Genomic DNA, 26,774 nt, shown 5'->3' with positions numbered 1-26,774 from the left:
ATTAGACCGTGGCAGTATACAGTTCAAGTCTCTAGAGTTTTAAACGAAACAAGAGAGAGAAAAAGGGGAAGATGAAGGGAGTGGGACAGGGAGACAAGAGCCATGTGCTTATAGTGAATTAGATAAGGGGTTTATAGCTACCAACTGCAGTATCTTGGAACAGTCTTTGGGACACTCCTTTCTTGTGACAGCAGGCGTGCCCAGGACTCTTAGTAATTACATTTGCTTCCTCAGAAAGTCAGTTCCCGAGGGGAGTGTTCCTTTGAGACTGCCACAGTCTCTGCACTTGCCTCCTGTCACTGTACCTGGGTGCAAACACTTGTCCCTAGCTGCCCTCAGGCAGAGATAATACAGAAAAATCAAAGCAGTTTGGATATACTTGTTCAAATTTATGAGTCTATTTACAATATAAACTGCAAAGAAGAGGTTTTTGTAAGATGGCAAACAGACTTTTTTCCCCAGAGGGAAAAAAATCCAAATGACCCTTTACAAGCCCTCAGCCCATCTGTTCTGCTGAGGTGAATGACAGCTTTTGTGTCCTAAAGCAAGTCATTGGGATGAAAAAAGATCACTTTGATTTTTCCTGGAAAACCTCATCTTGGCGGTGGTGGCCACTTTAGGGCAACTTGGAACTGACTTCTGAGACACCAGAAATTACATTCACATCACGACACAAGTTTGAGGAGTGATACCCATCGTAACAAGCTCCTAAAAGCTTCTTCATTTTGCTTGATGCCCTGGGTTAGGAAGGGGCTCTTTTCCAAATACTTCATTTGCCCTATAACAACTATAAGGTCTGCCTATAAGGTAACCCAATCAGAGCCAATGTCAGGCAGCTGTCAGCAGAATGGGACAAACAAAAGGAAGAACTCTTGTCCTTTTGGCTTATAAAAATCATATGGTGAAGCCAGGCAGGCAGAGAAACAAGCAATGAGTGTGACATTTCCCCGGAGTACTCATGTGCTGAAAAATGACTCACGACTTAGTCAGAGAAAACAATGTCTATAAAAAGGGTTAAACAAATTGCTTAGGAAATGAACTTATCAAAAAGACAGCATCTGACACTGTGTCATATCAGAAAAGTGCACGAGTGATTTATTTGAGAAGGTCTTTTGTGTCAGGTTGCAGTGGGAGAAGTGCTAACTTAGATTTTTTTTTTGAGAGAGAAAAATAAGGAAAAGACAGGGAGCATTGCACGCCTTCAGAATAAAACACCTGAGAAAGCTTTAGTCCTTTTCTTCTCTCAAGGACTGTCTCTACATATTTTCTCACAAGTGTTCTTTGGCTTTCTCCCTCGCAGCGATTGGCAGTGTCCTATCTACTCTGGAGGTATAATTTAGATGGCTGATTCATGTAACCACACATCAGCTGGATCAGGGATGAGTGTCTCCTCCAGTAGCAAGTCTACATACGTTACAGATAATTATACAAACAAATCATACATCAGGAGCAAAACCAATAAAATAAAATAAAATACAAAATAGTCTAGACACAGACTGCATAATCCAAATTAAAGCAAGAAATTCAGAAGCAATCAGCTTAAGAAACCAACATTCGGTGTTTAAAGACAAGTTTCTGCTATTAAGTAATAAATCCAAAAGGGTTACCAGGCTCTGGTTATCTTCTGCTGAGAGCAGTTCTGGCATACCAAGAGATTCCCAGGGGTAGCTCAAAATAAAGGGAGCCTAGGATTAATTCCTTAAAGGATATAGAAGCAAGAAAGAGTATATACTCAAGGAAAGAATATTTTCCAAAGGTTTATAAGTTTTCTGCAAAGATTTGTAAGAAAAAATAGTGGGAGGGGGCGGCAGGTGGAATTTATTAATACTGCAAAACGTTCACTTGTTCTTTTGTTGCAAACTGAAGAAGCCTTGCAAAACATTTCAATATATTTCTTCTCAATAATTCAGGTAATACCTTATCAGCACTACACTGTCAGGTCCTCAGACTTGCCTGAGGACATAGCAGAGGATATTTCCATGCTATCAAATAAAAAATAAGTGCTGAGAGGGAGGGTTCATCTCACTCCTAAACTGCAGTTCTTTGAGAAACTGATCAGACACCAGTTTGACTCCAAGGTTCTTTACTCCCTGAAAGAACTAGAGGTGTGTACAGTCTGGTTTTTAGGAAAAGGTGTTAATCCACCCTTTTTGTTGCTTATTTGGTTTAAAAAGACCAGTGTAAAAGCACCCCTCTGATTTGATTGACCTAATAATACTGGGTTTGGTTAAGCAGCCTCTCTCTCCCTTTTGCCAAGTCTTGCAGAGTGGCCTTTTAAACTTCAAATTCCCATTTTTCCCCTAATCAATTTATTTTACATTGATGGTCTTCTAGGAAACTCACTAAAGGGATAACTAGTAATGCTTAGAAAATAAAACTGATTCAGGGTCAAGATTCAATTCTTTGGGTTCAGTTTTGACTGATGAGAGGTATGCCTTCTTCATTTGTTTTTGAATTCTCTTTAGAGAAGTAACATCTTTGTTTCTATGTGCTCTTTTCCCATGCACTTCCAAACACCAGTCCTCTTATTTCTTTTCATGTTGTAAAGCCACAGACAGGGCATCCTCCAAGGCTCTCTGCATTTTGGCTTCCAGCATGCCTGGTTAGATGCACTTGCTATAGACACAGAAGTGCCTGGTAGGTTTGCTCTCCACTGACTCACTATTACCTCAAATACATATATTGTGAGAATTTATAGACATTAGAAGACTAAACCCAGCCAGTATCAGTACACCTTAGACTTCATCTGAAAACTGTATTTAATCTACTCAATATTTTCCATTTGCAATTGAGGTGACAAAAATACTTTCACTGTTTACTTTTAAACCTCATTCATATGTGCTCACCATCTTGTCTGTCCGTGCCACCTGAGACTCATTGATTTCCTTGGGCTGTACAACCATAGTGAAGATGGGTGATGATGGAGAAAGCCCCAGTATGAAAATGAGAAATCGCTTAAAGGGCCCTGTTAATTTTTACTGCAGCATTTGGACTTGACTCTGGATAAATATTTAATTCCTAAACCTGGGACTTAGCCAGAAGTTTTTTAAGATCCCTTTTGAGAACTGCCAGATCACGTTATCAGTTTTTCATCTTCTAATGTTAGTTGTGAGGTGGGTTGTTTTGCATATTCGGCTTGAAAAACGAGTCATGAATGCTGATCTCTCAGCTTCCTGTTAAAGTGACTTGGCTGGAGCTCTGCTGGGGTAAGTAGGCAGGACTATTTGGTTTGTTTGTAAGAACAAAGGAAAGAGCTTGATTTAATAAACAGATGTGTCACATGCGATGAAGCTGAGTAGGTGTTCTCTGTATTTCAATATTACTATATCTAGATGCCAGGGCCTTTTCTTCTTTCCGTGTCTCATTAAGAACTTGACCCAACTGTGGTTCCGTCTGTTCACTCCAGATTCCTTTTATATATATTTATAAAATTTCTGCAGGAGAGATATTAGAGGTCTAAGGATTTCAAGTACACTAATTTTAATACTCTCCATAACTAAAATAACTTTTAATGCCATTCATACAGAACATTTGATCTGTTGGTATGGTTTAGGTGGCTTAAATAAAACACTTTTGTCTCCAAGCAGTATTAACATCCTGCAAGATACATGGTAAATTGTCTCGTGGATATCCTTTGGCTGGCCCCTCTGGAGACTAAAAAGACTATTTTACACATTGTTTATTTTTTAAATGCTAGCAATAGCCTACTGCTTTTGTCTTTTTCACAATAGTGTTGTTTTGCAAATCTGATGATCTTTACAGCATTGTCTGGTTTTATGAGGTCTAGTTTACTTCTACTGTCAACCAGACTCTGGCACAGCTCCTGAACTTTGTTGAATTATGTTCCTTTATTTTTTCTACTTCCCTTAAGCAGTACTGTGCCCAGAGGACTCTCTTCTTTCACACCAGCTGGCAATGCCTACATGCTGCTTGTTTCTCTAGCTCTTAACACTTTCTGTCTCTTCTGTTAGGCTTTTGCTTCCTTTTAGAAGCAACTATTTCCTTCTCCAGCTATTGAATGGACAGTTCAATATGCTCATTCTGCTTTCAAATTCCTCAACTTCATTTGAAATCTGCAGCTTGACATTTGCAGATGTCTTTAAGAAACTTGGTTCGGATATTAAATAATGATGTCCTCTGTTCAACAGAGAATCTTCTCTCTTTTTTCAGTCTTTACTCGCAGCGTAAGCCGTGATTGGCAGGCAAGACTCAGCAACAATCCATGGATGTGCCTCTAAAGGATTATCATGTCTTAATGCATTCGTTTGGGGAAAACAATGTTTTAAATTGTAGCCTTTTCTCCAGATAAATCAATCTGGAATTACCTCAGTAGCTGGGGAAGGACAGGGGATAAGATGAACATGGATTACACTTGTTTCACTTCAGAGCTCAAAACTCATCCAGAGTGCTAGTCTTTCACAAACAGCTCACAAAAACAGCAAGGATCTGTTGCATGAAAACACCTTCAGTCTCAAAATTCATCTCCATCCCACATTTACACAAACACTTTGACAAGCAGTAACTCTTCCTCTCCTCCTTACCAAAGAGGTCCTCTTTTGCTCCAACCCTAATACACACACACGTGCAGTGGGAACCAGCAGGAGCCTGCAAGGACACTGAAAGTGCTGCTCTATGTCCTTCCTAGCAGGATGCAGGCAAGGTGCCGTTTAACACTCTGCAGATATGAGATGACAGAGTAGTCAGGATGAGACAGCCTGGTTATTCAACATTTAACTCTCTGCAACACAGTCTGACCTCAGGCTGAGTGGTAAGCATTTCTTGCTTCAGAAAAAACAAATATAACATTAATGTTCCCAAAGCGTTGCCAAAGACTGCAATAAAGGAAAGAAGAAGGAATCTGAGTTAGGTTGGGGATGTAATCACAACTTTAAAATGGAGCATCTGGGCCACCTGCACAGGCTGGTCTGCTTGCTTGACCTCAAGTGAGATCCTCCCTTTCAACACTATTGTGGTTTTAGCCAAATCCCAAGACAGAAACACAGCAACAACTAGGAGTCATGAGTGAGGAACTGTAGTTTAACAAAAAACAGACTAATAGACTGTATGCAGCTAACAGGAAAAAAGGTCCATTTGATAAAATAAAACGCTGACATTCTTCATTGCATCAATCCTTCCAAAGCTGAAAACTCAGGCTACTGCAACCACTCAGGTGAAACCCAACTGTTAAAAGTTGTTTTGACTGTTAAGAAACTGCTCAACTTGACCTTCAGCAAGAACTTGTCTGGGCATTTCTCTGGGTTTCCTGAAATACCAGAAACAATACAGTAATAACAAGTTTCCTTTGAGGGATGAAAAAGAAATCTGGACATACCCTTTATTCAAACAAGATATTTATTTCAATACATGGTAAGGAGTGACTGGTTTGATGAATCCCCTCAAGACACAATGACAGGTAGGAGGCATCCAAAGGCACTCTGTACCTTTAGAGATGGGGTGTGGGGAGAAGAAAGCATTTTCAGTAAATTCTCTATTTCATGTTAGTTACCAGCTGTAAATTATGCAAGAACAAGTCAACTGCACTAACTCTCCAAATTATTACTAGTCACTCAGCAGCTCTGACATCCACCCCAGAGGAACACATCAACCTCCTACTGACTGCAAGTGAATGAGGAAGTAAGTAGGCACTTATCTCTTCTTCTGGCTTTCTCTCCAGTCAAGACTGATGATCATCTCACAAAATTAAGAAAAAAACACCAAGCCATTAGATGGGGAAGAGACAGAAAAGAAGCAAAAAAAAGGGTCAAAAGAAGTACAGAAATCTGATAGAGACATGAAAAGAAGCAGACTAAAAGCAGTTCCTGTCAAACTTTTAAAACATTTATGATCCACCTTCATAAGTAGTGCAAATTTTGTTCTTGAGAACTACAGGGCTGACATGGTTAATCTTGTTTTCACATATCCCTTTAACTAATTAAAAAATCACAAGCTCTACTTCAGAGCTCAGTATTTTTAATATGCTCAGATAATGCAATTAACTCGAGAAGAAAAGCATTTCGGTAAAGGCTGCACCTTGTCTGCACCGTGAGATTATGCTCATATTAATTTTCAGTGGGACAAAAAACACCATATTTTAATCCAGCCAAAAGCTGTGCCTTTGAAACAGAACATGATCATCTATTTATTTCTCATAGAGACAACCCGTGCAAAGCTGTGCTAATATTTAAATGTTTGTCAGACAAAGGTGACTCAGTTTCACCAAAACGGGTGTTAGACTCCCTTTGCTGACTGATGATTAATATTTTCACAGCTATGTCTGGATGCAGAGCTAACAGCTTGAAAGAAAAGGCTTGCTACAGGTTCCTTTCTCCAGTGAACACTAAAGAAAATAATTTGCAGAGTAATAACTCAGAGATACAGTGTTCAGATGCTGTATGACTCCAGTTTCAGAGCTTCATTAAGATTATTTAACTATCTTCTTTTAATTGCAATATTGCAGAAATCTAAATTCAATAGCTGCTTTCACAGGTCCATCAAAGCTGAGAAGTGAGAGGAACTGTAGTGTCACATTTGTGTATTAGTGGAGACCAAGAAAGGCTTCAGTAGATCAGCATATACAACAACACTGCACACTTTTCTAGGAATGAATCATACTCTTCTACCTGTCTGCAGAATTCAAGGAATGGCCTGAGCTTTTAAAAAATTTGCATTTAAGTGCTCTAATCTGTAGTCACCAACTTACAAAAGTAGCATCAATGTTCCCACAAATATAAATCAATTAATCCCCCTTCATTTGTATTTAACAGATTCCCTTCGCTGCACGGAACATAAATATCCCAAAGACAAATTGAGTTACTCCTTGCTGTATTGCAAGAATTCCTGCAGATGGTTATAATGATGAACGAATCACAGTTAAATGTAAAGACTGGAAGAAATCTGAAAGGAAAACAATACTTTATCATCTGGAGTCTTCTTCACACTAATTTCATATTTGTATGCATAATCTAGTATTTTGCCTCTGACCAATTTTCTAAGCTTCAGATATACCCCTCAACAGATGTTTGTACTCATACTGACATTCATGCTGTTGTCTTCTCTAGAGCTGAAGAAATCAGCATATTTAAAACATATTTCTCTTTGGACCTTATTGTCTTGTAATTGCAAACATGTAAATAAAGAGCAAAGGCTGCTCAGACTAATTTGAAACATGAGCAATATTCACGTTGCCAGCTTTCATACTTTGCTTTTTAGGTTTTCCTTTTTAAACCCAGGTCAAATACAGAAAACACACAAAGATTAGTTTTTAATTGCTCAGATGTTTTCAGTGCTTGCAAAATATTTTCAACTCTCCATCATCCCATGAAAGAATTTCAGTGTCTAAGGTCAGTATCTCCCTGGCCAGAGGGAAGACATTGACCTGCCTGTAGATGTTCCCAAAGAGGGAAGGGTTGCAAAGAGGAGATCTGAGTTCAGAAACAGCTGTCTAAAAGGACACTTAACAGACTGAATGGATGTAGCAGTGCTTATTCACAGGGTTTCTTTCACTTGAATAAATGCATATTGAAACCCAAAGCTATAGCAAGACTGTTGAAAAAATTACTTGGAGAAGATCTAATCTCATCTAAGAATTCACGTGTCTTTTAAAACATAAGCAACATCAAGAATTTATGGCTATAGAACTATTTCCACATCCATTCTGCATGGATTTGCCTGAACGTAGAATAGACACTCTGAAGGTATGCTGGTGGGAAAGTCTACAGTGAACTGCAGACCACAAAAACCATTACAGATGGTATGTCTGCCTAAACTATAAAACTGGTTTAATCAGATATGACCAAAATCTGCTAATTGTGCAGTTCACTACTGAGAATGCAAATTACAGTCTACATGCATCAGACATTACCAATCAGATCTGAAAATGGGTGTGGGAATTCTTCAACAAAATTAATTATGTGGACTTGATTGCACAATACACAGCTATTCTGTGCTTATAGGCTGAATAACAGCAGTATAATTGATGTGAAGATGCCTTCAGGCTGATCTGTAAGGAGCCAGAATTTCAATCAACCTCCAAACTTCATTTTTCACTTAAAAACCAATATATTGATTTATCCATTTCCAGTAAGATGCTTAGATTAGAAATGTCAATACAGTATCAATAAAAATTACTCAAAGATATGCTAATGCAATAATAACCACCTATTTCTTGCTGCCAAGTACAGACTGACTGCTTCAGGTAAACACAACTCATTACTTAGTTATGAAACAGATCACAGAACCATAGAATGGCTTAGGTTGTGAGGGATCTTAAAGGGCATCTAATTCCAACCCTCCCTGACATGGGCAGGGACCTTCCATTAGATTAGCTTGGTCAGGTCTCCATCCAACCTGGCCCTGAACATTTAGAGGGATGGGGTATCCACAACTTCTCTGGGCAATCTGTTCCATTGCCTCACCACTCTCACAGTGAAGAAAGAAATAAATAACATTAAAAAATCCCAGCACGCATGAACAGAGATGTTCCTTATGCCTCAAATCAAGCTCTGTGCAGGCTTAGATATCAGCATGTCACTGCCCACTCCTAGTGAAGGTTGTTTCAAAATGTAATACCTCCCCCATGAGAACAATAATTACCTTTGCCTTCCTTTGTGAGCAAGCCTTTAATACCTCACTTGATCTTCTCTTACCAGATGAGTGATAAGCCCATCATGCTGATAAATGAAAGGCAATCAACCCTCCTTACTACTCAGATATCCTATGAGATCACATACATTTTTGAGCCAAGCAGCAAGGTGGAACACCTGCAGAGGCTCTGTGCAGCTCATACCTTCATCACATTTTTCCCTTGAATCCATTCTGCTTGTTAAGTCCAGTGCAGCACACTTAGCCCCAGCTGACTGGAGGGCTACACAGCCCATTCCCAGCAGGCAAAATTTGATGAACTGTCAATCCAGGAGTTTATTCCTACACTGCAGAACCCCTTGCAGCTTTGAATTTCAATCGGATTTCTGAAAAAGGGTGCATGACTTGAAAAGCAGTTTGACTCTTCTAGAAAGCGTAGATCAAAAGTTTCAGTGACAACTGGTTGGGAAAACCATTTTGAGGAAGGCCTCAGGTTCTCCCTGGGAAGAATCCTGTTGCCATTATGATTGTTTTAAGTGCACAGCTGTAGCAGATTATTTGCTTATCTTCCTGAGCAAATCTCTTACAAGAGCGCAGCCTGGCTGTATGCATTTAATATCTGCAAGTATTAAAGCCTGTACATTAGTAAGGGGGCTAACAGCTAGCAATAATAAAGGTTATCTCCTCTCTGAGCCATGGACTCCCTAGGAATAGATACACAGGATCACTGACTCCAGTTTCTCATCTTTGTCTAGTTTGTGAGGAAGCTCTTTCCCCACACAAGAAGAGAACAGGGCTGATACAGGTCTACAGCTGTACCACAACTGTGCTGCTCCAGCTCTGCGGGTCTGAAGGCAGAGCCCTCAGAACTGCCGTGCCAGAGCCCCGGCAGCACCCTCAGCCTTGGCAGAACCGCACACAGAGGGACAATGGCTTTCCACACAGACAAAACACTTGAATACAAAAAGGAGGAGCAGAGGACAAAGGCTGACATTTCTTGCATTTTGTTAAGCTGCCTTTTACTCACACGTTTACCAGTTCATGCATTGACCATGGCCTTTATCTATTACATACCATGCAATGTTGAAGAGCTCTGGATGGTAAGGTAGCTGGACTCGCATTTCTGTGATTCAATGTCCAGGTCTCCAATCTTCAAGATCAGGCGTTTTCCTGGAGGCACTTGGATTTTCTTTTCACAAAGGGTGTAGTTTGGGTATGTCCCAGGATAGTTCTTGGATGCCAGCGTCCCACTGTCTTGATACATCACTGTGTGCCCACATCCATCCCCTGCAGTAGGAGAACAGACGGGAAGAGAAACAGAATGTATTCCTCAATTAAAAAAAATGTAAGAAAATACTGGCTACATAACCATATCTCATGCACTTTTTCCTTTTAAGTAAGTATTTTGTAATACTCCACCTCAGTTCTGCTGTTGCTGGAACATAGGCAACTGAAATAAATACAGTCACATTTCTCTTGTAAAGCAGTAGAAAGCAGGGTTGGAAAGACTCATGAACTATTTGACAGTAACGTACAGACCATGTCTGGCTGGCTTTCTGCTTTATAGCCAAACCCTAGTAAATCCCTGAAGATGCAATTCCACGTGTAAGAAGCGAGATCCTTCCTTAAGTAATTTTCTCCCAGTTATCAGTCAGCATTTTATTTCCATAGCAATAGCCACCACAGAGAGGGTAACTGAGTCATACACAAAAGCAAGCACAGACATGATTTAACTGTGTACTGTCACAGGCCTGACACATTTTCCTGTTGTATTTCTTGTGCCACTTGCTCAGTACCAACAGCACAGGGCACCAGGTGAAGACACAAGAGGGACTTCCAAAGTGGGGTTTGCAGTGTTGATGGTACACAGGCTACTTTGCAGCAGCATGCCCAGAAATGCACGTGCAGCTGCCTCTTTGCTCAAGGGGTGAGGGCAGGTGTCCTCAAAGTGTGTCTTCATGGCACTGTATAGGAGCCAGCTTGGCTTTGGAATCCCTCCTTGGTGGAGAGGCATCTGAGGAGCAGCTGCAGCAGATCAGAGGACAACAGGAAGAGGGGCATGGAAATACACGGGGGGATGTGTGGACTGACATGGAAAACAGGAAGCATCCACAGAGGGGGAAGGAAGCAGATATCTGATAAGGGACCTTGACTAATAACGAAAGCAATTTTTACTGAACTATTTAAAAGCATTCTAGTAACTTTAAATTTGTACACTAAACATTAAGCCATTTTGTTCTGCTCAACCTTCCAAATAATGGAAACATTTGTGACAGTGGACTAGTGTCGTATAGACATACATGTAACAGGCAGTCCTCAGTTTCACACCAGTTAGGGAATAGGCACACTTTCCATAGGAGTCTTGCATACTGTTATCCTTTATCTTGGCAAAACTGAAGCTAATCCAAGAAGTGTTAACAAAATGAAGAATTCTGCAAAGCTGGGAATTCACAATGTTCACTTTAACTACCCAAAATTTTCCTTTTGGGGATATTTTGGTTAAACTGTTTTGGTCTGTGCCATTTTAATTACTATCTGCATTTCTTCCAAAATCATTACCAGCAAAAAACTTAAGGTTTGATAGGATTATTTAAAAAGGAACAACTAGGAATGTAGTGTTGAAAAAGAAATATGCCATACCAAGTGGGGGGGGGGGGGGGGGGGAAGTGGCATGCTGTGCTAAGATAAGCTCCAAGCTATCAAACTTTGACTTGCTACCGTATAATTACACTGCCATTTCATCCAACTCACTCAACTGCTTTTTCACAAGCAACCACATTTATTTTGAAGCCTTGGCATTACTACTAGCTTTGTTGCCTGCTATTTATTTTTGTCATAGGTTCATGCTGGGAATAGAGGTGAATAGGAGATATAGATCCAAAATCATATCACCATAAAACATATTCAATATGGTTTTTCTTCAGATCTACTTTTTCACATGCTTTAAAAAGCATCTGTTGCTCAAGTTTTTTAACCAAGCACTATTGATTTTAGGATGTCTAGGAAAATACTCAAGATGAAAGGCAAGCTGGCCTCATAAGGATATCACCCTTTAATGGAAACTTTTGGCAACAAGAATGAAGACATAAAGAACATTATGGCAGATGAGCTGTCAACTTTCTGAACCGAGAGAGGGGTCCATAGAGGTCCAGGCAATGTAAAACCAGATCACTTCCAGCAGGACACAGGACAACCTTGAGGCCCATGTAGCAGACTGCTGTGCAGTAAAAAAGAACTCCCCATGGCCTTTAATTTAAACTGCATGTCTCTAACTGTGAACATTTATTTTAGCTGGAATAAAGAAACTACAATATTGAGTTTGGTTTGCAACTTATCCTTATTAGGAAAGAAAAGAAAAAACAAAGGAAAGTTACAGAACCACATGGGGATGAACTCCTTAAAATGGAAAGTCTAGTGTTCACATAGACTTCATCTCACTGGGCTCTGTTCTGGCCTCTGTCACCTTTGTTCAATGCCAAGGATCTTTTGTGGTGCAAAATGCTGCTCAAAAAACTGTGAAGACCTTGTTATCATGATAAGACCCTAAAAACTGTCCAGGTCACAGAGCTTTATATTTCTGCAGAAAGTGTACAGGCAAAACTGTGCATGAGAGACCTCAGCCTGCCATCTCCTCTGCTGAGGTTATACAAGGTCTTGTTCCCAGGGAAACTTTTTTTTTGTTGTTAAATCTGTCTAAGCGAGAGCATTAACACCAGAACATCTTCTGAACAAAGAGAGAATAAATGCTATTTTCTGACTTATCAGTGGTGAAGCATGGCCATCCAAACACTCCAGCTGAGGAGAGGAAGGCTCAGCATCAGCCTGCACCTATAACATACCTTGCTGCCTCAGTTCTGCCTGCCTGCCATGAAGCAAAAGCTAATGATAAAAGCTTGTTTGCCACGAGAACCAAAGTAATGTCAAAAAAGTCAGACCAAGTCCTAGTAACTATTGCTTCTTACAGAGAGGGCTGGCTGCAGCTCTGAATTCTGAGTTTCTCAGCAAGATCAAGATTTTTCTTTGCTCTGGTACACTGAAATTTGCTGGAAAATATACCCTAAAGAAGGAGTTAGAAGGTATAGAGGGAAGATAGAATAAAGCTCAGGATCTGACAATTCAAAGAGCAAATAAATGACTAAATGTTAGTAAAAAACTCAAATATAACATCACTGTATCACAAGGGCTCAGACACAGAGGCAAGTTGTAAGGAATTCAAAGCATATCCCTAGCAACATTATCAAATGTAAAATGTGAACAATACTGCCATTATTTTTGTTCTTATCATTTTCCACAGGAAATTTTGATTTTCAGTATAAATGTGTTGGCCAAACTTAAAATACTCTGAGTCAAAAACACAACTCCTTGTCTTTATGAAAACTATGGTTTAAACACCTGATGTCACACTCTTTTCTATAGGCACAGCTCTTCTGCTTGGAAATATGTTTATGTCAAACTAGTCAGTTTGACACAGACTTTCTTGCTGACACTAAATTTTCACTTATCATTACTTCTGAGAACTGTTTTCTATCACCCCATTTGGCAAGAAGCTGGCAGCCTTGTCTCAGATATCCAGGTTTCATCACTTCTCACTGGACAGGAGCAAAGCAACATATTTGAGCACAAGGTACTAAATAACCAGAGAATCCAAACCTACTCAGATTTAATAAAATCTCTCCTCGGCACCAGGAGTTATTGAAAACATATCAAACGTGCTTTTCAAATCCCATGGGCATTTGAATCAGGACCAAGATCATGATCTCTGAATCGTGGGCGACCACCTGTTGGCCTACATGCAGGTTGTACCAAAGATCACACAGCACTGGAATGAAGGCTGTTTACCACAGATAAAAACAATCTCTCATGGTAGACGATGGAAACCACTCCCCAAGCAGAAAGAACCAGAACTGGCACCTCCTGCCACAGCAGCAGGCACACCACTCACACCTTGCCCTCTTCTCACACGGTGCTCGCCAAGAGCAGTGCAGGTTTGGAAACCCAAACCTGCAACCCCACCAGAAGACACCAGTGCCTGTGGCTGTGGAGAGGGCAAGAGGAGATGCCAAGGGGCTGGCAGGTATCCCCACCCTCAGACACACATGTGATGGATGCATGTGGGACAAGGTGGAGAAATATCTCCATCACTGTGCCTGGGCTGGCTCTGACCATGGCTGCTGGCACACAGGCAGGAGGGCCCCCTCGAGGATCTAACCTGCCCAGAAAGGACAGATGAAATCAATGCCCACAGACAAGCTCTGGCCCCATCCTATGAGCTGCCTGGGACACAGCCCCTGAGAGATACTGGAGCTTTAGCAAAATGGTGGTGGTGCCAGAAGCAGCAGAGATCCCTGAAAATGATGCTGGTTCCTTCAGGTACCATCCTTTCACCCAGAACCACCTGACTGGTCTGACTCGCTCCTTCCATCCCTTCCCAGCACACAAGCTGAGCCCTGGTGTCTCTCTCCTCTGCTCCCTGGGCTTTTCCACCCTTGGCTGCACACACCCGTGGATGCGCACAGTGCCTTCATCCAGCCCCTCCGCACATTCCCTTCTGAGAGAGGGAAAAGGATACCGTGTTTCACATAGGTGCAATAAAAAGTTTCCACCTGCCGCACCTTTCAGAAACATGTCCATCCGGCCAACTACAAAACAGTTACAGAGCATGATATCAAAGCATTTTCAAAAGTATTGCTACAATATCCTGGCAGCAAACAGCTGCTTTTTTCATCCTTCTGATTCACCCTCACGAAGCAATTCCTAACAGCCTTGGACTCACTCCAGAGCTAAATACATGTTACACCTAGGCGTGATCACGCACTCAGCCTGTGGCTCCCTGCCCTCTTCCATGCCACTGGACGAGCCCTGAGGGGCCCCAAGATTTCCCACTTGGTCTCCCTGGTTACAGACCACTGCTACCTGATGTCCCTTGGCTGCTCACTCTTTCCACTGGGATGAAGTCCCCCAAAGCAACCGTATTTCTCTCCCTGCCTCCTCTCTCCCAGTATGACATCCTTTTGAAGGTGACCTTCATGGGTGCTTGGGAGAAGGCAAGCTCCCCCTGCTTCACATGGAAGACAGGGAACAGAGCTGTTGGGAGCTCATGGCCTGTCCTTCTTCCTTTCCACTCTTTCCTTTGAGAGAAGAGCAGAAAACTGTGTTTGAATACCTGAATTCAACCAAAAACCCCCAGCATTTTCTGAAGAACCACTGCAGCAAATAGGCAGAGTCAAAGGGAACAGAATGCCACTGAATCAAGGTCCCAGCTCTGAGAGCTCTGATGAGAAGCCCCCAAAGAAGAAGAGAGATTTGTCTCATCTTCCACATTGCTTTCACTGAAGTAACAACTCCAGCTTATTAAAAGCGACAATAATAACTGAGTCAAAGAGATTTGCATCTGTGCTTGAAATAAGATTTGAGTTATGCATAAGAACAGACAAGTATTTAAAAAATAAATCAACTCCTTCCAGCCAAACCTGTGCCCTCTCTGCTCACGTGGAACAGAACAAAAGAGAGGAAATCTAAGTTTTCTTGCCAGATGCCATCCAAATCCACTGATGTGGTCTGAAAACTCTTCAGGCTTCCATACAGCAACTCTAACCTTCATCAGTAACAGAACCATGCATGTTGCAAACACAAAGGGGTTCACACCTCTACTGCTTTCTGAGGTGATGGAATAAAATGCAGAGTTAAGTGCTTCATCTTTAACCACTCTGCTGCCAAACCTGGGTCAAGAGCATCAGCTCTTTATTGTGCCATTATAACAGAAGAGATACTCCACAAAACCAGGACCTAAACCCATCTCTTTCACAAGGAATGGTGAGATGTCAGAGCTTTGTGCTTTTCTTGGCATTGAGCTCAAACAAGAGTAACAACCACAGCCCTGAGGCATTGCTGGGCAGGTGAGAATGCCCAGTCCTCCTCCCCAGCAGTGCTGGAGCCCAGAGCCACAGGCACCATGGGGGAGATAAAGGGAGAAACGGCCACACATTTGAGGATTTCACAAGCCCCTGGGTTCAGGACAGATGTCATTTACACCAGCCAGCCAACTGGCTGAGCCCTGCTTCAAAAGTATATAAATCCACAGCAGGATTTTTTCAGAAGTCTAGCTTTACATTCTTCACAATATTTTGTGGATACAGAAAAAACTATTTTCAAATAATGAAATCGTTAAAAATTAAGGCAAGTCTATAATGGAAAAAAAAAGAGAAATGATTGTCATCCTCTGTGACCTTCAAATCAGTATTACTATCTTTAAGGGAAAAAGTCTCCCACACCACAGTATGCCCTGTTGCAAAAGGAAAAATAGCACATAAATATTTTCTTTGAGCTGCATTTTAATTTAACTCCATTAGGAAATCAGGAAACATTTCATCCTCTGTGCTGCAGCAACTCCTAAGGACACTTATTTTGCTGCCCAAGCTAACCAAGTGGGGCTGGCAGGAGGGCCAAGAGCAGGAAGGGAAGGTAGAGCAGCAGAAGAAACAAAGGAACACTGTGGAGTGCCGATTTTGTTACCCAAATCATTTACTTACCAACTTCAAAGGGATGCAAAAGGAGAAGGAGGTCAAACAAACCACACGGCATGTTTTCCCCTCCTCTTCACAGCATTATTTACTGTAATGTCCCTCTCAAAGTAGAAATGAGAAAGAAGCAAATGACCTCCAATTGGTTCCGCGGTTCCATAAATCACAAATTCCCACCACGTGCCCAGCTGCAATCACCCCACAGCCATTCAGACTGTGGCTGGAACTGGCTTTCCTCAGGATGTCCCCTGCAGCCAGCCTCAGGAGATGCTCTGCCTCAAACATACGAGAAGTTACTTTGGTTACTAGTGGGATTACCATCATCAAGTAAAGAAAAAACCCTGACAACCTTTCTGAATTGTCTTATCTAGCAATGTAGCTCACATCCATGCTACCACTTTTCAAAGTTTGAGGTTTTTAGCCACTGCAGCACAGCCATCTGGGTGTAGCAAGGGAAATCTTTCCAGCTACATGACAGTGACTTTGCAAGCTTGCTACAACTGACCTGGGCAGCCTTTACTACCCCAGAAACCTCTCACAAAGTTCATAAAGACAAATACATAACAACATCTGAGGTTTCATTTATCTAGCTGCTAAAAGGTGAAAAGAAAGAAGATACCTCCTTATAAGCAAATTCTTTTATCAACAGGAAGCCATGTCCACTAAGAGAGAAATTCACACTCAGCATGCAGGTTTGAAACCTGAACGAGTAGTAAAGTCTTTCTTACACTAACACAAATGTTAATCACGATCTGGTTCCACTGCAATCTGTGAAAGACAGGCAGCACCAGAGTACATGTCAAAAATAAGAATGTTTTAGTCACTGCTTCCAGGACTTAGGCACTCTACCCAAATGTAGCCCGCCACAGAAGTGAGCTTCAGTACTGGAATTCGCTTTTCAGCACTCTAAATACAGCACTCTTGAGCTTGTGGGTGTGAGAAAACTTCCATGCCTTTTTAACTGCTGAAACAAAAGAGATTTGTAAGTTATTCATTTACTGCATAGCTTCATTTAAATATTTTTCAATGCTTTCCTTTTATGAAGGTGGCATACTGCTGCAACTGACCACCTCAACATCTTATTGTTGTGTGGGTTTGGACAGATATGAGAATGGAACTACAGGTATGGAAATTTCAGAGGAGTCTTAAGAGTCCCATTTTTGCAAAAGGGAAACTTTTTTGTTTTCTAAATAAATAAATGTTTACTATGAGATACATGTCCACATCACACACCCCAAGTGGAGAAGGCACCGAGTCCATTGCCAAGCACTTCTTGTACCTGCATGCTCAGAAAGAACCGTGAGAGACTAGAAATAAGTGTGAAGATGGTCACATTCCTCCATCAGCCACCCATGCAGAGTAACTCAGGACCCTGGAGATGGTTCAGAGCTATGCAGGCTACGAGGAGCAAATATCCCACAGACAGCAGTTTGTTCCCTGCCCCTCTGCCTACAACATCCCAGAAATGTGTCAACAGCACAGGGCTGGAGCAGGAGATGGAGCTCCCTCCCACCCTGGGTTGAGGGGACATTTTGCTATTAGGGCATCTCCTCCAGTTCTGCTGACTTGAGGCAAACATGAAGTTGGATTTTTATTAAGGGCTTTTCAGGCAAAGTAGGAAATGCTAATCTTAACTAAGAGTCATATCATATATATGCAAATTGTTTGCTCTACTTTCTCCATCTGTTTTCTTCCCAGGTTTTTCTCTGCACTATGCTTTACTGGAGATTAACTTACAGTATATTGCACCAAATTTGGACTGTGTGGGAAACATATGCTGCAAGCTCAAGGCCAGACTCGAATATTGGGTTGCACAGGAATAGGAATATTCACAGCAGTGCTAAGGACTGACAAACCCACAGGGACAGGAAATTCAGAGACACCAGGGTAAGGAGAGGCTGAAGCAGAGCTGTTCCAGTTACAGTAGCAGGTGGGAAGGCAAGATTTCAAAACAGTTTTAATTTGGGCAAGAGGAAATGGCTGAACATGATAGAATGAAACCACACACTCCCCTTATTTTAATATGCAATTACCTTGTTAGTGAGATACAAGTCAAGCAAGATAGTTATCAATGATGGAGGATAGGGGTTTTTTTCCTAGAAATCAAACTTGTCCTGATTTACTTGAAAAATCACGCATCCACCTTTTATGCCTGTACACCTAGGTGGAATGTGTAATTTGCTAATAAGAAAGAACAAGACAAGGGATGCTACTCTTCTCAAAGTGAATTACACAAATACACCATTATCCCCAAGGTGTAAATCAACAAATATTTCAAGAGAAAACAAATTGGTTTGTGATGGAAACAATAATTGTCATTTATCAGCACAAAAATTTTTTTTGTCTTTTGACTCAGTGAACCCAGTGTTTAAGAAGCTATTTCCTCCACAGTTACTGCAAATTAACAACAAATGGTTTATTGAAGAACAATCAAAGAACTGCTCTGACCTGAAGCACTGAGAGCAAGAAATGCCTTTTGTCAGTATGTACACCCAGCCTGCTTGATACCCGTCCTCAAGGTACTAAACAAGAAGGAAGCATGCAGAATGCAGAAGTTCCACAAGCTTTTGTGATCTTCCCAGTTCATTGTGGTTACATACAGTTGCTGTGAAAGATGTTTTAAGTTAAAAAAGAAAAAAAAAAGAAAAAAGAAAAAGAAAAAAGAGAAGAAAGGAAAGCAGCTACATCATTACTTAAGTACCACAGTGTTGGCTGTGGCACTGCATGTGACCCATAGCACCATTTCTGTGTCTTCTGTGACACATTAATGAGACTGCACAAAAGATATTTGCTTACAGATGTGGAAAACAGCAGAGAGGAGTATATTTTATGCCACTCTGTGTACACCACTTATACTGAAAGTCCATATTTTTTTTGATCAGCAGTAGTATTAAACAATCACATTCTCAACTTTTGAAACAGGATACAGCAGAAAGTTCTGAACAGTTTTTCACTCAAGAGTGAATCTCTTAGTGTAACTGTTTAATTTATTTTGATACAGTTTTCTTTTGCTTTCCACCTACAAAACACTAAGCAACTTAGCAACTAAGTTTCATCTAAAAAAAATAGTGGATTAATTTTCAAAACACAAGCATTAGGAACGACCATGAGTTTAAACGTGTCTCTTCTGTCTGTGTTGAAATGCTACTAGACCAGTAAGTGCTGATTCCTTGGGTTTGAAAATGTTAACACTTACGACCACTCAAAACGCCTTCAGTAGCTGAGGCATTTGAACTTCAATTCCTCTGTAGCATGCTGCCACAAGAAACATGGGATAGTATAAATCCCTGCCTTTGGGAGAAAGCTGAGACAGCAGGGAAGACAACAGCTCAAATGTGAGCCATGGACCTTGTTGCTAAAGCATCCCAGCAGAGGGAGACCTACAGGATAACCCAATTTATTTTGCAAGTTAAAGTATATTTTTGCAGACCTGGAGGACAAAGTGTGGACTTTTTGTTGTTGTTTTTGTTGTTATGAACTCATTTTACAAGTGAGGCATTGGTGGTTATTAAGGCAAAACAACATACCAACACAGAAATGGAGTGGCACCAGAGCAAAACACGAGTAATGTCAGGCAGAAGCGACACATCTCCTTTCTGCACAGATAGTGCAGCTGCAACAACAAGGCTCAGGCACGTAACAAAGCCACTCTGTTTGGGTGGAGAAATCCACCTATGTTTCCAGCTTTTTGAAGTCTCTGCTGCTACACCATGAAGAAAAGTTTTGTTTGATTTCTGACAGGACACACATAGGCCTTTGTATAGCATGAGGGATCACATCCAGAATTCCCCATGTGTTTTTGTAATTTGAAATAAAACAAACAAACAAAATTTTTATTCAGCAGACATGAACATCTGGAAGATGACATCAACATGACTTCAACTTTAATGTCAAAGCGTTAGACTGAAATCCAATATTATTGAACAATATGTGGTGGAAATGCCAGAAACTTGAACATCATGGAATAAAACTGTGATGGGTATGAGGTTTCTGCAGCAACTGAGGGAAGAAACAATATTTTAGAGCTTAAGTAAATGCCTGATGAACACGAATGTAATTACAGATGTAGCTTGGGCTGAAATACATGATACTAAATATAAAAACAAACACCTTGGTCCTGTAGGAGGCCTGGGGACTGGGCTTGTAGCCTTGTCCTACTCTGCTTTCCCCATTTATTCTCCTGTCCCTCATAATGGTTGGCTTGAAAACACCTTCACTGAAGCTCTTTGGAGATGGGAAAATACTGCACAGCATGAGTGCACTCATCCTTCTCTGTGCCTATGTGGGGCAGCAGAATGGAGCTGCCACCAGACAGCAATCCTGTCCCATCAAGGACAAAGAAATAATGAATACGGTCACACTGGGATTGGAAATCTTGCTCGAAGAGGATGAGAAACCACCACCACCACCAAACTAAGCCTTCATGTCTTGGAAGGAAACTCCTGAGAGGCAAGTCCTGGCTCTGTCAAAAGAAGAGACAGGGAAAGAGGCAATAAAAGACCAAAATGCTTCCTCTCTTCAAAACACTCAGCTCCCAGGCCTAATTATACAGGATCAACAATCCTAACCAAAGCCACTGGCAGCCTCTCTCTATGTACAAGCATAGAGCCAACCTCAAAAATGTGGCTTTAGCACTCACACAATTTTCACAGACAAAAATCAGTTTAATTAGATGGTTTGTAATTTCCTTTGAAAGCAAAAATGAAGGTATCTGTATACTCCTAGAACTAGTCAAACCACCATCCGTATTTTATTTAAGCATCACTATTAGCTTGTCCCAGTTTGAAGTTTCCCACTCCCAGTTGTAACACTAATTAAACCTTTTGGGGAAGTTGTGTGCTCATTCTTATGCATTGCTATTAATATTTTTATTGCAGTTAGTTGGGATCCAACACCATTCCACTGAATCCAGTCAGAAGGATTTTATTTTGATTTTGTCTGGCTTGTTTTATTCTTAGCAGATGGTGCAAACCCATATGTTGATGAGTACATGCCACAGGAGAGCATCTGATCCGATACAGCCAGCCCCAAACTACAGTGATGTCTGTGCTGAGGACTTCAGTGCCTGCCACCACACAGGACCACGCTTCTCAGCATGGTGTGAGAGCTTAGATGGGCTTTCAAAACTACACTAGTGCTGGTAACTGAGATACTTTTCAAAAGGTACCTTAGGCATTTCTATACAGCAGCATGACTGTCCTCAAAATTGGTATTATTTCAAACTAATTTTTCCCGTGCCACTCGCATAACTCAGGTGGACTAGAGGTGACACAGTTTTGATAAATATAAATGAATATATTTTTGCATATGCAAATCAACAAATAATTTTCATGAAATATGATTCAACAGCCACGCAGGTGACAACTTTCCCAAAGCATCTTTTTCTCCCTGCATTGTCAGAGAGACTTCTGCTGCCCTGCCTGTCTTTGATTTTGTTTGAAATACATCCCCTGATAACCTAAAGAGAAGTACTGACGAGGAGCTTAGAGCTATTTATAGCAAAGTCTGTGTGACTGAAAACATTGCAGTTTTCTTGTGGTGGGTACATGCATTGCTTATGAACTGCAACTGGAAAACTGTTGCCTCCCTCTTTAGCAATTCTAGTCATCAATCCCAAGGCAAGAGAGAGAGAGCCAAGGAAAGAAACAGACATAAGGACAAAACGCAAACAAACTGAAAATTTACCAATCACTTATATTCAGAAACTGAAGGGGGTGGGGGGTTTGGGTACAAGAAAGACTCATCTCAATCTGCATTTCAAACTGCTGGAAATGGGCATACAAAGTGGATTAGCATGATCACACCAGTATTCTTCAGCGAGGGTTTTGTGCAAGCCCCTGAGAACAGGCATAATCTCTCGTAATTACTGGATACACTGTTGTCACATTGAATAACAGCCTTTCCTCAAAACATATAAAAGTCTGCTCCCCATCGACTCTTCAAGCCGGGCACTGGGTGCAACTGTCAACAGATCCAGGAGCACTGCAAGCAAAGCTCACTCCTGGATGCTGATCTGCAAATCCCACATGAACTAGTTTCATTGCTGTGTTTTATTTGAAGTGAAAATAAACGAGGTACAGCAAGAGCAGTGGCTTAAATCTTCTACTTAATAGATTAAAATCCCCATTCCTCTGATGCCTTCCTACAAACAAACAACCTTCGGATCAGTTTTAAGTCCTACTGGCCAGAAATGCGATAGAAAATGAGTCAAAACTCTGAAAGACTCAGATTCAACTCTGATTTCTGCTGCCCACAATTACATGGTTCAAGGTCTTGCTCAACAACACCAGAAGGAAAAACAGGGACTGGTGAAAGGCAAAGATAATGTGTTCAGGTTTGCCTCCCTTCTGCCTTGGGTTCTAACAGCTGGAAGAGATTTTTGGAAGAGATACCAGGATATGGGATGGCTGTGTGAGGTTGGCAGACAGGGAACAAGTATATTTTGTAGTTGTCAGCAGAGAACTGGCAACTGAAACACCAAGAGAAGACTGGTGTACAGCAGAAGAAAAAGAGAAAAGAACCACCTTTTATTATAAATCCCAAAACTATTTATTACTCATGAGCAGTCATAGTTGTAGTATTTGTTCCCAGGTGAGACCTACTAAGCCTATATACATATATATAATTTTTTTTTTTAATTAAAATAGTTTCCCTTAACACTCAGCCTTTCTTATTATGATTTTATGGACAACAAAATCCCTTGTTCATAGATTCATCAGACAACACACACATTTAACATATTTTCAAGAACAGGAAGAAAGCTGACACCTGGACTCTACACAATCAGATATGAGCCATTCTCTGAAATAACTGAGCCATACTGAAAAAGGGGGTCTTTCCTCAATTTGAAATCAAAGAACAGCCGCTTCATCCTTGTTCTGTAGCACCCCTCAAGAAAAAGTTAAGAGGAAGGTAAAGGCTGCATGTTGTGCAGTCAGCTCATGAGGAGTCAGGAAAATGTAATGTTTCATTTTTTAAAAAATGGCTATTTTAAAATCAATATCCCAGTGCATCTTTCTTTGAACCAGCTTGTGGGAAACACCAGTGGTGAGGAGATACAGAATTATCTGAAACTCGAGCCTGATTCACTCTGGCACTTCCCCTGCTCCATTACAACTTCTAAATCAAGTCAAGAAGCTTGTGTAACAGGAAGTTTGTATCCACTTATCCTTATCTCCTTTCTCCACTGGTGTGACTTTAGAACACTTAGCCCCTAATTTATAGGCTAATAGTAATAAACAAACACAGAACTTCCCCAGTGGAGAAATGAAGTGGAGGGGGATCAGCATCTTTTCTGCGTTCTACACACTGGACAGATTACCTTGTAAGTCTGAGTTTGGTCCAAAGAGAATCAGGCAAAATACTACTTTTCATTCCATTCTGTTGACTTGATAGTAGAAACATTTTTAACATGAACAAAACAAAAGTGCTTTTACCAATTAATTTGGAGTATGGACAAGGAGGGACGTTCATACTTACTACTGTGTTAGTGTATGCACCAAAACCCCCTGAAATCCCAGCAGACTTACTCACTTGCTTCCCAAATGACTTACTTCTCCCTGGTGCCATTGAGTGAGGGACAAGCACTGGTGAAAGAGAGAACAATCAAAAAACCCCCTCAAAACACTGATGACAAGAGGGAATTAAGCGAATGTTTTTTTCTTTGCCACATATGTCTCCTGGAACGCATCAAACTGGAACACCAGCACATCGACGACAGAACAGCAAAGCTACCATGAAGCTGGCAAGTGGCAACACAACTCACACCAACTTCTCCCTTTTGTGGAGATGCGTATCAGAAATTTCTGTTAATAGGAGGTTACGGGAAGAACAGGTATAAATAAACCGAAGTACTTTCTGCCAATGCCTGTATACAGATAATGAACAGCGCTGGAACTTGCAGCCAAGTCGGAACATTAATCTAGGACTTCTAAGTTATCTGAATGCATTGTCAAGTTCATTATGATGCTTAGTTTCCAGTATTAGCTATTTTATCGGTAGCAGTGAAGTCCCTAAGACGGATGCACCAGGCCACGCAATGCAACAGCCAGGAGGTCGTAACTCCGCGGTCGGAGATGTCAGCTGTACTGGTAATTTACACAGGAAGCTTAAAAACACAGGGTGAAGAGAGTGGTACCCGCACTCTATTTGCAACAAACTGCACCACCACAAAAAGGCTGGTAGCATCCCCTTGAGATTCCTACGAAACTTCGTCGCGGCACGAGTATGGGCATTTCACTTTCTCCCCGAGGCAGTGGGAGAGCAGAGCTGCCTGGACGCGGCTGCGGGACAGGGGCTGCCGGCCCCAGCCGCGGCCGGAGCAGACGCGGGGCTGCGCTGACCGAGCGCCGCCCGCCGCGCCCGGGGCTCCCGCCGGGGCTGGCGGGGCGCGGCCACAGCCGGGCGCCCAGGTGGCCTCCCCCTGCCTCCTGCACGCAACTTGCCGGAGACTTTTTCACCGCTTATCTGACTTATTATGAAACAAAAAACCCCAAAAAACCCAACAACAAAAAAACAACCTCCTAATCAACAAGATCTAGAAACTCGTAGTATACATTTACCGTAAGGGCTGGTTACCACTTTAATCTCGCAGCTACTCAGACACAGGGATAAACCCGGCGAGGATTAACCAGGTCAGCTATATACAGCCCCGAGAGCAGCTCAGGCTACGCTCCCGCAGAGCAGCGAGGCGCGGGCGGCGGGGGCAGCCCTCGGCCCCGCTCCGCTCGCCCCGGCGCGGGCAGACCCGGGGCCGCGCCCGCCACCCTCCCCGCCCGGCCCCGCACTCACCCAGCGTCTCCGCCCGCAGCCACAGCGGGGCCGAGGCTCCGAGCAGCAGCGAGAGCAGCAGCGAGGGGGCGGCCCGCGCCCCCCCAGCGGGGCCCATGGCTCCGGTTTTCGGCGGGGCGGGCAAGGCACAACTTCCCCACTTCCCTCCTGCTCCTTTCTCTTCCTCTGCTCTTCCTCCTCCTCCTTCTCGCTGGGGCGGCTCCGGAGCCAGCCCGCGCTCCCGCGGAGAGGGGCGGCCCCCTCCCGGCATCCTTCCCCCCGCAGGTGTTTCTGCGGAAGCGGAGAAGGCGCCGTGCGGGGCTGCCTCCGGCCCCGCGCCCCGCCGGTGGCCGGGCTGCAGCGCTGCCGCCTCCCGCCTCCCCGGCCTGGGGCTGGGGGTGGAGAGAGGAAACGGGAGAAGGGGAAGCGCCACTATTCCCATTGGGCTGCCGCTCGGGGTATCTCCTCCTCCTGCCGTGGACCGAGGGGCCGGCGCGGCCCCGCCGCCCCCTCCCCTCGCCGAGGGCTGCTTCTCCCACCCACCGCCGCTCTGAGGTGCTGCACCCGGGGCGCGGCGTTCCCCCAAACCCGTGCGGCCGCCAGCATCGCCTGCGAGCCCTCGAAGCTGGCAAGCTACGTACATGCCCACATATATGTGCACACACTCTCGAATATACGTGTATGTTTTTGAGGGAAAAGGATTATTTTGCCGTTTGCAGGCTCATTCCCAGGCGTCGCTCCCGCTGCCAGGGCGGGAAGAGGCGCGGGGACGCCGCGGGGCCGGACACGAGCGGGGCCGGCGGGCAGCGCTGCCGGAGCGGGCAGGCGGGAGCGTCCGGCCCCGCCAGCACTGCCGGGTCGCGATCGGGCTGCTCGGTCCTGAGAAACTATCTCCACGCAGGTTTGCAAACCGCGTGGTTAACCTGTGCCAGAATTGTTACAATTATGGGCTGAATGAAACAGGAGTTTTCTAAAGTATGCTGTGGGCATCTCTCCGTCTGGATGCGACCTTGACTGTCCGGCTCTGAGGAAACCTGTGGCACAGGGAAGGTTACGATAGGGAACACAGTGGCAGCAGCCGCAGGAAACCCAAATGTTAATCAGGCCCCAGTGGTTTGCCTTTCAAAAGTACGCTGGAGAATCGAAGGTGGGCTGTCTGACTCTGTACAGCCTTTTCGGGGATGGGTTGCTGTGAGGCAGGTGGATTCACACTGCTGGCAGGTCAGGAACACTGTGCTGCTATGCTAAAATGAAGGATAGAATTAACTTGTATGTCAGAGACAACATTGCTAGATTTTATATTATGTTAGAAAGAGTCGAGTTTGGTAAACCTTTCTTCTAATTGAGCTCTTGTTTTGTAAGTGTTAATGTCTGTTTTTTAACTTTTCAGACACCATATGTGATCAGGCATATTTTTTGCCATGTACCCAGTACATTATATTCTTGGTATATGTATTTAACACACGTTGTTAGTATTTGAGACTTACCCTTTTCAAAGGAGAGTTTGAAATCTAGACTAAAATGTTAGAGATGGTATAACGCAGAGAGAGTGTTTGCTAGTGCAGCAGTTTGGTGGTCGGACTAATCCTCACTGGATTTGACAACAAATGCCACCATCCTTCTGGTTGAAGGAGGTTGGGATATGGGTTACTCTCCAAGACTCTGAAAGCTGAGAGACTTTTAAAGAGGAGTGCGTCCATGTGATTAAAAGTGGCCTGTTCTTGTACTTGTCTACAGATTGTCAGGAGCAAATCCATACAAATGAGGGTGATTACGGAGACAAAGGGGCCAGAAAGTCAAACTCTGCAACAGCCTCAAGACTGGATTTAAAGACCCCACAGATGTGGTGAAAATATTGTGGTCACAGAAAATAATTTTTCCAATATCAAATTCTGATTCAAAAAC

General features: G+C 42.7%; 1 protein-coding gene across 2 annotated transcripts in view; it reads right to left on the bottom strand.

Moving 5' to 3' along the window:
* Positions 1 to 25,538, bottom strand: part of DCBLD1 (discoidin, CUB and LCCL domain containing 1) — a 47,158-nt gene extending 21,620 nt beyond the window's left edge. For both annotated transcript variants that reach the window (XM_063389873.1, XM_063389874.1), the window contains exons 1-2: positions 24,891 to 25,538; positions 9,655 to 9,867 (exon numbers count right to left, since the gene is read on the bottom strand). In XM_063389873.1, the coding sequence (XP_063245943.1) occupies positions 9,655 to 9,867; positions 24,891 to 25,512 (835 nt within the window). In that variant the 5' untranslated portion in view covers positions 25,513 to 25,538. The remainder of the gene's footprint in view (positions 1 to 9,654; positions 9,868 to 24,890) is intronic.
* Between the last annotated feature and the right edge of the window lie 1,236 nt (positions 25,539 to 26,774).

This window comes from Prinia subflava, chromosome 2 (genome assembly GCF_021018805.1).
Source record: "Prinia subflava isolate CZ2003 ecotype Zambia chromosome 2, Cam_Psub_1.2, whole genome shotgun sequence".
Classification (NCBI taxonomy): Eukaryota; Metazoa; Chordata; class Aves; order Passeriformes; family Cisticolidae; genus Prinia; species Prinia subflava.
The sequence above is the reverse complement of the archived record's forward strand: the minus strand, read 5'-3'. Positions and strand labels throughout refer to the sequence as shown.